At 37.7% G+C, this 12,652-nt stretch overlaps 1 protein-coding gene across 3 annotated transcripts in view; it reads right to left on the reverse strand.

Moving 5' to 3' along the window:
• Nucleotides 1–398: 398 nt before the first annotated feature.
• Nucleotides 399–12,652, reverse strand: part of IL17REL (interleukin 17 receptor E like) — a 75,294-nt gene continuing 63,040 nt past the window's right edge. For 2 of the 3 annotated variants that reach the window (XM_073000603.2, XM_073000605.2), the window contains exons 16-18: nucleotides 11,908–12,024; nucleotides 5,844–5,898; nucleotides 399–5,207 (exon numbers count right to left, since the gene is read on the reverse strand). In XM_073000603.2, coding sequence (XP_072856704.2) covers nucleotides 5,180–5,207; nucleotides 5,844–5,898; nucleotides 11,908–12,024 — 200 coding nt within the window. In that variant the 3' untranslated portion in view covers nucleotides 399–5,179. The remainder of the gene's footprint in view (nucleotides 5,208–5,843; nucleotides 5,899–11,907; nucleotides 12,025–12,652) is intronic. The other variant, XM_073000604.2, reaches the window with a different exon arrangement.

Here is a 12,652-nt window from a genome sequence, read left to right on the forward strand (position 1 = left end):
AGCTGCAGCAGATCTGGTCTTCAGTCTGCAAAACCTGAGCAGGGCTATTAATGACAGGACATTTTGGAGGTCATTAATTCATAGAGTCACCTTAAGTCAGAATTGGCTTGACAGCACAAAGTGACAACAGTTCGCATTTCTTATTATCCCTTTTCCATGAGTTCCTTTTTGTGGTTGCTGACTTCTTTCTTCCTTCCTCTGCCTGCCACATAGGCCTGTCTTCCTTTACCACATTCCTCTTGTATAGGTTGAAATCATGGTAACTGAAAACATTAAGTGCAGCCATTGTGAACTTTGATCTGTAATCAGACAAATCCTATGGAAATCAGCTGTAAATATATGTCCCAACTACTGATAAAGATGAAGAAAGCATGGAAAAATTGTGGGAGGAACACAAATCGGTTTTTGAAAATAATATTCACATTTATTACGCTAAATAAGGAAGAAACAAAACACATGAACAAAAATATTTGGAAAGGAAATGGAAAACAAAAGTACAGAGGTATGAATTAAAAGATCCGTATAGAAAAACTTCTTAAAACACTTTCAAATGCCTAAAAATGCATCTATACAAAGTTGGTATGTATGTGCTATGCACTCATATGTTGATAAAGTAGTAAGGTCCGTATAAGCCATTGAATACAGTATATAGATAATGGGCTTATATCCTTCCAATATTGTAATGTAAGTCTTTTACTCACAGTGATCATCCATTTTTACTGGCCAGTGACCAACTTCCAGGAAAGAGAAAATAATTTGAAAGCACATAAATATCAGCAAAAGTCAGAGAATGATCCAGTATAAAATGAATACAAGGAACATCTTTCCCCCCAAAAAAACAACCTGACTGGACATGACCATATAATATGTTTTTAAGAGATGCACTGGATTGATTGCAGTGCCATCAGATGAAAGGGGTGTGGTATCCAGTTTATCCTAAATATGATTTTTGCTATATATGTCACAGCTTCAGCTCCACAAATACATCAGTATGAAATGCAATGTCACCTTCCTTTGGTTTGACAAAATTAAGTGATCCAATTTTTGTCCCATTCACTCCCCAGACCTTCCCATAGTATATTTATTAACTCACAACAAATATTTTAAAAGAATTATTCTATTACTTTTCCCGTACTTACTTAATGAGTGTTTCCAAAAGTGATGGAGATTCTGTGGCACTTAGTCCTAAAGGACTATATTTAGATATTTGTAAATATTACCATTCTGAAGAGATTGGCAAACTATATTTAGTTCTCAGTGTAGGAGATGACTATTATAAGCAGCTACAAAATATATGAAAAAGTAGCATCTAAGTTTCATAATAAAGATTTTAAAATGTTAAGATAGGGAAAGCAACCTTCCAAGATTTATTGGAAAATAGAAATTAGGAACATGGAATGAACATAGAAAATGAATTACACAATTTTGCGAATTCACCAACACCACCATCAAATTACCACCATGGGGACTGCATACAAGGCAGCAGTAACAACAATACTGGAAGGAACCAAATATATTATATTGTCATTAATAAGGGATAATGAAGTTTGTTTGTTTGAAATATTTTTATCCTGCCTTTCTCCTCGAAAGGACCCAAGGTGGCTCACATCATTAAAAGTACAATATACAAATGCTGAAAACAGTAAGTATACATTAATCAAAAAAGAATTAAACAAGTATCATATTTAAAATGGTAAATTAAATCAATGCTAAAAATACATTTAAAAGCAGCAGAGCACAAACCCCCTCTCAGACTGCCAGTCACTAAGGAAAAGCCTGTCTGAAGAGAAAGGTCTTGCCTGCTTGCAGAAGGACAACAAAGATGGGGCCAGCCTGGCTTCCCATGGGAGGGAGTTCCAGAGTCTGCGAGCAGCAACAGAGAAAGCCCTCTCATGTGTCCCCAACAAAGAGGCCTGTGAGGGTGTTGGGACCAAGAGAAAGGCCTCCCCTGATGATCTTAATGCCCTGGCAGGCTCATAGAGGGAGATGTGGTCTTTTAATAGTGTTGTGTTAGTGAAAATTTATCTCAGATTTGATATAAATTTGTATTATAATCCTGTTGTTGCTATCATTCTCTCAAATGAAAGAAAATATTTTTTTTAAAAAAATAGACATGAAAAACAACTAAAAGATCCAATCATACTTAATGTCATTAAGGAAGGGAGCCATGAAGGCATCAAAAACCTGCAGCTTCAGATAACTCAAAGCTACATGCTTTGACAGAAGTATTGGTGACCAGCAGTAACAAAAACTTGCAGTGGCTACAGGACAATAAGCTTTATGAGACATTTGTGTAAGTCATTATTTATATAAATAATTCATGACAAAATTTACATCAAATGCAAAGAAGCAGCAGAAGATGCACAATTTAGATTCAGAAAATGATCAGGAGTCAGGGTATCATAGTTCTGCCTTCATATACTCAGGAAGAGATGCCTTGATATGTATCTATGTTTATTTTATTGACTGTGAGAAAGCTTTTGAAAAAAGTCAAATACTCTGAATTCCTGGTAAACAGATATCTTGATTCAAGAGATATTTGTTTAATTGGCAAAGAATTTATGCTGTCACCATTACCTTTCAATCTGAACTCAGAACATCTTTGGAAAAACACTTGCTGATTCAAACGACAGCATCATTGTCAAAAGAAAGATTTCTACATCTGATACATCAAAAATTCCATATTACTAGCTGACAGTTTAGGTGGCTTGCAATTGTTGCCTGGTAAAGTCAATAAACTAAGTAATTAACATGTTTTAAAAGTGAATGTTAATAAACCAAGTTTATGGCAATCAGTAGAAAGCAATCAGTTCATGAAATGCAATTAAAGATTCAAAATAAAAGATCCAAATGTGCAACTAAAACTTAAAATTAATTTTGAGAATGTGTGCTGTATGGTTCTATATTCAAGTGCATGGAATTGTGGATTTTAACATGGGCAGCTATTAAAAAGATAGAAACATTTGAAGTGTAGGTTTATCGGAGGATACAAACAATATTTTGCAATAAGTGGATGACCAGTAAGGAAATACTAAGAGAAACAAAGAATGATAAAACACATAAAATGCTGAAAGCTAGGATACTTTGATCATGTAATGAAAAGTGAAAAGCAACTGGTTGTTGTAGATTTTTCGGGCTGTTTGGCCATGTTCCAGAAGTTTTTTTTCCTAATGTTTCACCAGTCTCTGTGGCCGGCATCTTCAGAGGACAGGAGTTAGAACTCTGTCTGTGTTCTGGTGTAGTGTGTAGGATAGTTCAAGAATACATTAAAAAGCAACTGATTAGCAAGGTCAAATAAATGGGGGGGGGGGAGAGAGAATGTAGGGAGGTGAAGAACAGTCCAATTGTATTCAGTAGGAATTATTTGTACATAAGTATGTATCAGATTGCAGCCTAGATTATTTACAAAACAAAATTTTATTTAGGTATAAGGAAACAGCAACTGTAGGCCTCCCCTGTTACTCCAGTAGCCCTTTGCAGCACTGAACACCATCTTCAGAGCAGAGCTTTAAGGTGCATGCATAGGTGCTGGAGGGAGGCAGACAATTATCCTTGCACAATTTTGTAGAGAGAAGCTGTCCCTAATGGAAGGGCCCAGATGACTCCTGGATAGAACCAATAAAGTGGCCAACTATTGCACATGGATCATAACACAGTTGTTTCTCGGAAATGGTATACTAACAACTTTAAATGCTTTAAGGCACTGCAACTATTGTGCCATTTCCCCTCTTCCTTCAGGAGCTTTCCTGCATCCTCCTTCCACCAGAATAAACAGCAGAAATTTGATTTTGACCCACTCTGAGGTACAGTTTGTGCAAGAGGGCAGGTAGGGAAACATGGCAGGATGTAGTCACTGGCTGCCACTGCACATGGTGCCTCTGTACATACAAAGGTATTGGTACCAAAGTCCCAACAGTACCAGCTTAGACACTGGGAAGTAGGTGGAGGAGCAATGAGTTTAGAACAAAGCTCCCACAGTTCTGTAGACGAGAAGAAAGAAGGGACACATTTAATCAGTACTAAGCCCCTCAGAATTCCGTAGAACGTATTCCTGATCAGGGTGTTTGGGACTCGAACCACAGAAATTACAATGCATGCAATCTCTTCTTAAACAAATCTAAGCTGTCCCATAAAACTGAGAACAGTCAGAGGACTCGGTTTCCATCCATGGCAGGACCGGAGGGATAATAAGAAGTACCAAATCATAGAAAACATACAGCAAAAACATTTTTTAAAATATTGTCAAAACATCTTTTAAAAATTCATATAAAATCTGTCCTATTAATTAGCTTCTGGGACGTTCTTACATAATGTTATTTAGTTATATTTTTAAACAAAGACATTCATGGAATCATCTTCAAACGCAAGACAAAACATACCAAGTAGGGCACACCGTGGAATTTCTTTGGTGCCCTTTAAACTTTGCAATATAACACAATAGCCTTGTGAAAGATGCTTTCCCACAGGTTCTTCCCATGAGGTTGTTAGCCAACCTTGGAAATGTTTTTTTTACTACAGTTCCTGGATAGGGATTCTAGGAATTCTAGTCTTTTAAAGTTGTTTCCAGACGGTCTTGATGGTTAAAAGTAGAGCTGATTCTCTACTGAACTGGCAATCCATTAAATGAGAGTTACTGATTCTGTAGGAGAGATCCTAGCTAGATCCATCGCCTAGCAAGTCATGGGTCTTCAGACGTTTACAGCAGCACCATGGAAATGCATTCATGGAGAAACAGGTTCCAGTCGCACTATGTACATTTCAGCATATAAAGGACACTGAAACTGATTCTGAAGTAAATCAATTGACTGCATGAGGGACTTAGTCACTGTTATGTCCCCCTTTCAACAGACCCTTGTATGAGGCAGTCTTCCCCAAATTGGTTTCTCCAGGTGTGTCATGACTACAGCTTCTATCATCCCATTCTAGTATGGCTAGAGTGATGGGGACTATAGTCACAATACATCTGGAGTACAGAAACTTGAGAGACACTGATAGGAAAAGAATGACATGCAAAACTTGACTCAAAGAACAGTTGTTCTGAAGTCCATGAGTATCACTGGCTTGTGACAACCATTTGCCATATGTATGTAACAGTTTGCAGAGGAGAAATGCACTAGTTTAATGAGAAGATTGCTGAAATAGTTTAGAGTTGTTCTGCTAATTATATTTTTTTTCTTCATCAGTGTAAAGAAGTGATACTCTTTATTCTGAAAAAGAAAAAGAAGAAAAGACATGAGGTGGCTGAACGGTTCACAGTTTGAAAAGGTGATTCTGCATGTCTGCATTATCAATAATTAGAACTGCCATTTTATCCCCATTGACTCATGGTGCTGTACCCAACTGCCAACATAATGGGAAGGAATAACAATTGTTCCATTGTTTAAATGAATCATAAACTTCTGGTTATAGAAAAAATGAATAAAAATAGTTATTTATCATTAAAATGTGTGCAGATAACATGGTTTAACATGCATTAAACAACCTTCCTATTTGTTTTTGAAAACAGAAAGCCAATTGAAACATTTCCTGATGAATGAAACTCTAGGCACTTTGCCCCCCCACCCAGCAAGCTGGGTATTCAATTTGCCAACCTCAGAACGAGTCATCCTCAAGCCAGCTACCTGAACTCGTTAGAATCAAACCCAGGTTTGAAATCAAGCAGAGGCTTGACTTCAGTACTGCAGTTTAACCACAGTGCCATGGGGCTCATTATTTGAAATCTATGTTTCCAAATCCTGACAGAAGGTATTGTGTTGATTTCTAAACCAATACTGTATTCGGGTTTCAACGCAGAAAAAATTAAAATTTTAAAGAGTCTGTATAAAAAGAACACTCATGCCCACCTTTGTATTTTGATATCTGCTGTGCTTTCCTCTTCATGTCCCTTCCTGTCTAAAACTGAAAAACAAATATTATTAGTTAATAATATGTATCCTGCTTCAATGATATTAGGTGCATTCAAACAGGCATTTAGCTGGCTGTTTGAACAGTTGCAGGGATGGCTTGGTTCACTTCTTTTGACAGAGATCACATGATGCAATCTCTGGAACAAACCAAATCATCCCCAGAAAATTCATTCCTTTCTAGCCTTAATCACAGGCTTCTACTTTTTTTGGTGCAGATAGGATTGCTCTCATGTGACCTGTTTCCAGCAAATGTGATCACTGGAAATGAACCAAAAGTGAGCCTTCCTTTAATTTGCCAATACTGTGAAGTGGCTTAATAAGACAGCCCCTTCAGGAGATTGGCAAATAAATCACTTCCTTGGATCCATGAATGGGCTGAGGAAGGGCGGCTGGGGTGGGAGGGATTAAGTGTGCACAGACAAATGGAAAGCTTCCTCATAAAAGCTTTTCTTTTGCTTCCCCCTACCTCCATTCCAAGGCTCACAAGCTCATTTAAATTATTTCTGGCATATTCGGTTTACACAACAGGATTTTGCCACATGTCTAATCCCTATGCCCTCCTCATTCTTGTTGCTTTCTAAATCACCATAAGCCTGAGTAGGAATAGATGTCTAACAAGTTGGCGAGCAGCAGATTGAACTACATCATTGGATCCGCTTAATTATGAGTTCTATAAAGGTGTTGTATGAAAATATGTTCTGTATTATAAAAGTAGACTGCCTGCATCTGTCTACATATATCAATCACTAGAACATCCAGATACATGAAACAACCATTCCAAATCATATATAGGTTACTAATACAACTGATTAGTTAATATAAAATGCTTTGGTTTTTTTTAAAAAAAACAGCTGTGATTTCTGCAATAAATCATTAAGCCAGGAATTACCTGAGGCAGGACACACGTGACTGAATCAGCCCACCATTTCTTTTTACAGTGAGATAAATGTTAATTTCCTTAATTATAATTCATTGAGGAAATCTAACAGGTCGACTGGAATGCACTTTTCTAGTTGTATATTTGAAGGAACAGGCTTTGGCTAAAATAGCTAGCTGAGGGTTGCTTAATTATATACTGAAAAAAGAGTAACAAATTTGATCCATACATCATTTCAGGGTGATTTTGTAATGTTCAAAGAAGATATTTGCATATTTCACTAGGTAACAAGAGTAGTAACAATATCTTTTTTTCCAGAAATCTTGGAGGGAGGCATGAATTATGCAAGAAAGCTATACTAGATCTTGCTTACAAAAATATGACTAAGCAATTACCCCAACAAATTTTATTGCTGAAAAAGAAACCATCAAAATATCCTTCTCAGCCAATAAGTAACAAAAAGGCACTGAAATACCATCAACCTATATAACTTTTCTTTATCATTGCTGGTGATAAATAGCAATGGAGTATATACAGAGAATTCAATAATTAGGCAAATTGGGGTGAATGTCTAAAATCACCTGGACACCATCCATCTTCAAGGGTCATGAGCAGCCATCACGAACTCACCCTTAGGCTGATTCTCCTCAGCTGTTTGTGTCTTATGTATAGGGTGGACAAAGTGTGGTCTGTGGACAAAGTGCTGCTCCACCATGCTCTTGCTTTGTGCTCTCCAGAATTGTTAATTTTTTTTAAAAAAATCAATTTCATTATTTGCCACACAAATTCTGCAGGAAACTGCTAAATTATCTCAATCGTCTACTTACTTCAATAAGAGAAGTGCTTATGGAGTGTTAAGTGTTGATTGAAAAGGAACTTTAGTGTGAAGGAGGAAACTTTTGTGTATGTTATGTGTTGTTGAGTCACATCCAACTTGTGACTCGAGTGACTCTGATAGGGTTTTCAAGGAGAGTGAGATGTTTAAGGAGTGGTTTTACCAGTGCACACACGTACAGTACTCAGTGAGTCTCCATGGCCAAGCAGAGATTTGAACTCTCTTGAGTCCCAGTCTGTCACTCTATCCACTACACCATACTTGGTACAACAGGACACTTTTAATTACCTTTAATAACAGTCCTTTTTCCCAGCATTTCCCTTCCTTTGTTATTTAAAAAAATCCTTTCACTGTACTCTCTTTTTATTTCTATACAGGTTTTTATCTTATTCTATAACCTAATATAATCACATAGCAGTATATTGTTCAGTACAATAATATAGTCTATTCCTACAGTCTCTTAATACATTAATTCTATCAAACTTAAAAGGGAACAGACTAATATTCCAGCCAACTTCTCAAAATATCACCCTCTCTATTTAATTCCAACCCAAAAACCAACAAAGAATGCCAAATTTTAATGAAATTATCTTCTTTTATTTCTCTTCTAAGCAGTCTAAGATGAGTAGTCAATTTTTCTATTAGTGCTATTGCCCTTATTGTATCCAAATATCTTTGGAAGGAAAGTCCTCAAGCATTTTTCCATGTACGGGCCTGTCATTATCCAAATAGAACTTACAAACTGTCTTGATTATGCAACCCTTCCCAATCTTTGTTATTTAAGCAGACAATTCCTGTTAAGTACTTTTAAAGCTCATCATTCTCAAAGCTGATTTAATAATTCATTTGATTTAATTTAATAATTCATTATTTTATAATTTATTTAATTTATACTACTTATTCAATTAATTTTAATTTTAAGGTAAAGGAAAAGTTTCCCCTTGACATCTAGTCCAGTCCTGTCCAACTCTAGGGCGCGGTGCTCATCCCCATTTCCAAGCCGTAGAGCCGGCATTTGTCGGTAGACAGTTTCCGTGGTCACATGGCCAGCACAACTAGACACGGAATGTCGCTATCCTCCCACCATGGTGGTACCTATTTATCTACTCACATTTTTACATGCTTTTGAACTGCTAGGTTGGCAGGAGCTGGGACAAGCGATGGGAGCTCACTCCGTCGCGTGGATTCGATCTTACGACTGCTGGTCTTCCAACCTTGCAGCACACAGAGGCTTCTGCGGTTAACCCGCAGCGTCACCACATCCCTTTTTATTTATTTATTTTAATTAAGTTTTAATTAAATCTTAGTGGGCTTCGGGGAAGTGATAAATTATTCTTAGGGAGCAAAATCTAATCATTTATTTCAAAATGGTTTACATCCAAGTGTGCGTATGAGGGAAAATATTTCTTAATGTTAAGAAATGTTATTTCAATAAAATGACAATTTTTTCAAGAAATAATCTCCATTGAAGTTATGAGTCAAACAGCAATGAGCTATACTATATATTTGTGGTGGCCATTCAATAACTCCTGGCGACAACATAAATTAGTGGAAAATTGGAACTAAATTGAAAAGCCTCCTACCTCAAACATACAAAGTGAAATATTTTATATCCCTTGGCTGACAGCATCAGATGCATGTGGATACCAAGGAAATATATCAAAAAAAGAACTGGTGAACTCAAGAAACATGGGTACTACCTAGGGTGTCCTCCACATGTCATGGCTTTTAATATCAAGAAAGCAATCATTTTTCAAGAGCAAACCTCCTCCAAAACCATGAACAGTGGAATGTACAATACATTCCATTTTTCATGAATTTCCATCTCCCATCTAACTGCAACAGGGCAATTAGGAAAAGCTGCCTATGATGAACAAAGAAGCAAAGGCCCTCAGCAAGACTCCTGGGGCAGTTCTGCATCAGCCTTCAAATCTACAGAGCTTACTTGTCACAGTTATTTACAAACCACCAGTCAGCAATCCTGAATGAAATCCCTGGGAATCCAACCACTTACACAACTTGTGTACACCTTCTGAATATAGTCACCCATATGAGAAGTATGATTGGCAGGACCCAGTGTATTAAACAGGACATCTCTCACAGATCTTAATGATGACGTTAAATCATGACTAATTTATATTATTGAGTGGAGACATCCAGGATGCTATCTATTTAGTAAGGCAAAACAACAATCAAGTTATGTACATGCTTCAGAAACCAGAACTCCATTATCTCTTGACTAAGAAGTTGGAACAACAAGTTCCAAAGGATTGAATTCAGGACATTAGCCTATCTCAGTGGTTCTTAACCTTTGTTACTCGGATGCTTTTGAACTGCAACTCCCAGAAACCCCAGTCAGGACAGCTGGTGGTGAAGGCTTCTGGGAGTTGCAGTCCAAAACTCCTGAGTAACCCAAGGTTAAGAACCAGTGGCCTATCTGATTAGTTGGTGAGTGGGACAAAACTAACATCAGATCCAGGAATATTGGGGACAATGGAGAATTTCTGGACTTACAGACTTTGCTTCCTAGCACCTCATCATCTATATATAGAGGACAACACCTGACATTTTCCTATTTTGGAACACTTGATCTTCTGTATTTTATAGCTCCACCCTGGATACAACACCTTTTCAGACAGAGCAACTAAAAAGGGCAAAAGCCAAATTGTCTTGACAGAATGGGCAAAATCCTGTCATGTAACTTTGTGCTGTCATAACCCAAATTGGGTGCTGGAAACATTTAATTCACACTCATGCAAAGTTTCCTATTCCCCATACACACACACACACAGGCACACGTACACACACACAAGCCTCAGGATGCAGAGTAGAATTTGCAGAGCTGATGGTGATTTCACAGTGATTTTTTTGTATTGTTAAAGACAGGCCTGGTGTCCCAAAGGTCCCAAAGACTTCCCCAAGGTGAAAGGGAGTCCTCAGGAGTCTCAGAAACTAAAATGGGAACAGGGAGCTTTCCAACAATATAGATTAAATGTTTCTAGTGCCTGATGTGGGTTATGCCATCACAAAGTTACAACAATAGTGCTTTTCTTGATGTTTCAATTTTTCTGTCTTATTAGTTGCTCTAAATATACAGTATAGGCCAAATCTAGGGTTTTTTTCCATACGAGTTAGCACAATATAGGTATGTGCAAAGTTTAATTGAGGTGAATTAATAAGGCACCTGAGCACATGCCTGGTCACACAACCAGTGAACAAGCTGACACACAAAGAGCACCTTGTTAATTTACCTACAACGTAGGTGCTACAATGTCTGTGATTGTGCTACAGCATACAGGAAAAAAATAATAATAAGACTGGCCATTTTAAAAACAATTAGCCCTCATCTTGCTGCAGTCCGGAACATAGTTGTCTGAAGTGCTCTTTCAAGCTTTTCGAAACGTCTGGCTTTAATGAAATATAACAGAAAACGTCCACTAATCTCTGTTCCTTCCGCTTAGGCCAATCCCCTTTTGCGCAGCGCCCTTCAGCAACTGATTAACCAGAAAAGTAGCCCTTGATAGATATGCTTGCTTAACTACAACATTAAATGTAAAGCTGCTTTTATTCATGGGACAGTGATAGGGCATATTTGTTCTTCACAAATTAGTGAGATTGCAGGCCTGAAACACCACATGAGAAAGTGCTTGCCTTCTGCTACAAATGAAGATAGCTGTCATTCTCCAATACATCCTCTTTTTAATTCAAAATATATAGCAGAAAGATACCATCAAACGATACCAGCCACAATTCTCGTTTTCTGCTTCCTCTTACTTCATGTGCGGCATATTCTACTGTTGCCACACTTAGGAGATAATAAAGCAAACTATAAATAGGCTCCATACTACAACTATTACAGCTGTAGAACAATCCAGACATTGCACTTTGAACAGGAAATAGCTATTGGAATAACATTCTAACATTGTTAGAAACTCTATCAGGTGGAGGGGACAAGTGCTATCGTAACATCCAAAGAGGAAATTGAAGAGAAGCAAAAACTACCAGTTCTCATAAAGCCTGATGCAAATTCTCATTTGCAAACTGCTGTGGAACCACAACAGGTCAGAATCACAAGGTCCACTGGCCCTTAATCACTGTGTGATAAAGTTTCTGACACTATCCCAAATCATTCTGAGTCAGGCTGGTGTATCTGCAGGTTTTTTTGATATCTGTGCCAATTCTAAATTAGACCTACTGTAACAACTACCACTTTTATAGTTTCTTTATTGTAATATATGTACATTCATTCCATACTCAGATTTCATGCTTATCTTTTTCCGGCTTAGTACCTGATGCAAGTTTGTGTCCAAGGAGAGCCATCACAGTGACAAGTACAGCCAATAATACTACAAGTGACAGGATACTTAAGGAGTTCTCATAATGTTCCTGGCTCTGAATGGAAGAAACTGGAAAATAAAAAATGCACTCCTTTAATATTCAACATAATACATCTGAAACTAAATACTTGTCTTGTATGTGAGTTTTCTCTCATTAGAGCATCTCACATAGCAATTGCCTTGGTTCTTGGGATTGGCAAATTAATTGAAAAGAGAAAGGTAGGCTGTTTCAGTCAGCATATGAGTGCCTCAGGTTGTTATCAGGACCTTAGCATCTTAGCAAAGCCCACCATTAACGTGAGCCCTAACCCCTCAATCCCCCTCCAGAACATTTGGGTCTCCAAGCCAGTCACCATTTTATTTACCCAAACTTTTCCAAGGTGACACTCTGTTCAGGGCATTGTAGGTAATTAAAAATGATTGACCACTTTTAGCTGCCCTCTACAAATTCCAGTTCTTCCACCAGCATGTTACCCTACCAAAGAGGAGACACCAGTGTAAGAAGAGGACCAGCAGAGAGTGCTTTGCCCCTGAAACTCTCAGCTGTATCTACCAAAAAAAAAAAAAAAGTTCTACCAAGTATTTCTTACAACTGTGTCTTATTGCTGGTCTCTTGTTTCCTGTGTAGTTTTCTTGATTGACTTTCTGCCTCTCAAGTGTCCAAAAGAACTACCACTCCCTCGTGTCCTCAGGAGGT

This window comes from Pogona vitticeps, chromosome 5 (assembly GCF_051106095.1).
Source record: "Pogona vitticeps strain Pit_001003342236 chromosome 5, PviZW2.1, whole genome shotgun sequence".
NCBI classification, from domain to species: domain Eukaryota; kingdom Metazoa; phylum Chordata; class Lepidosauria; order Squamata; family Agamidae; genus Pogona; species Pogona vitticeps.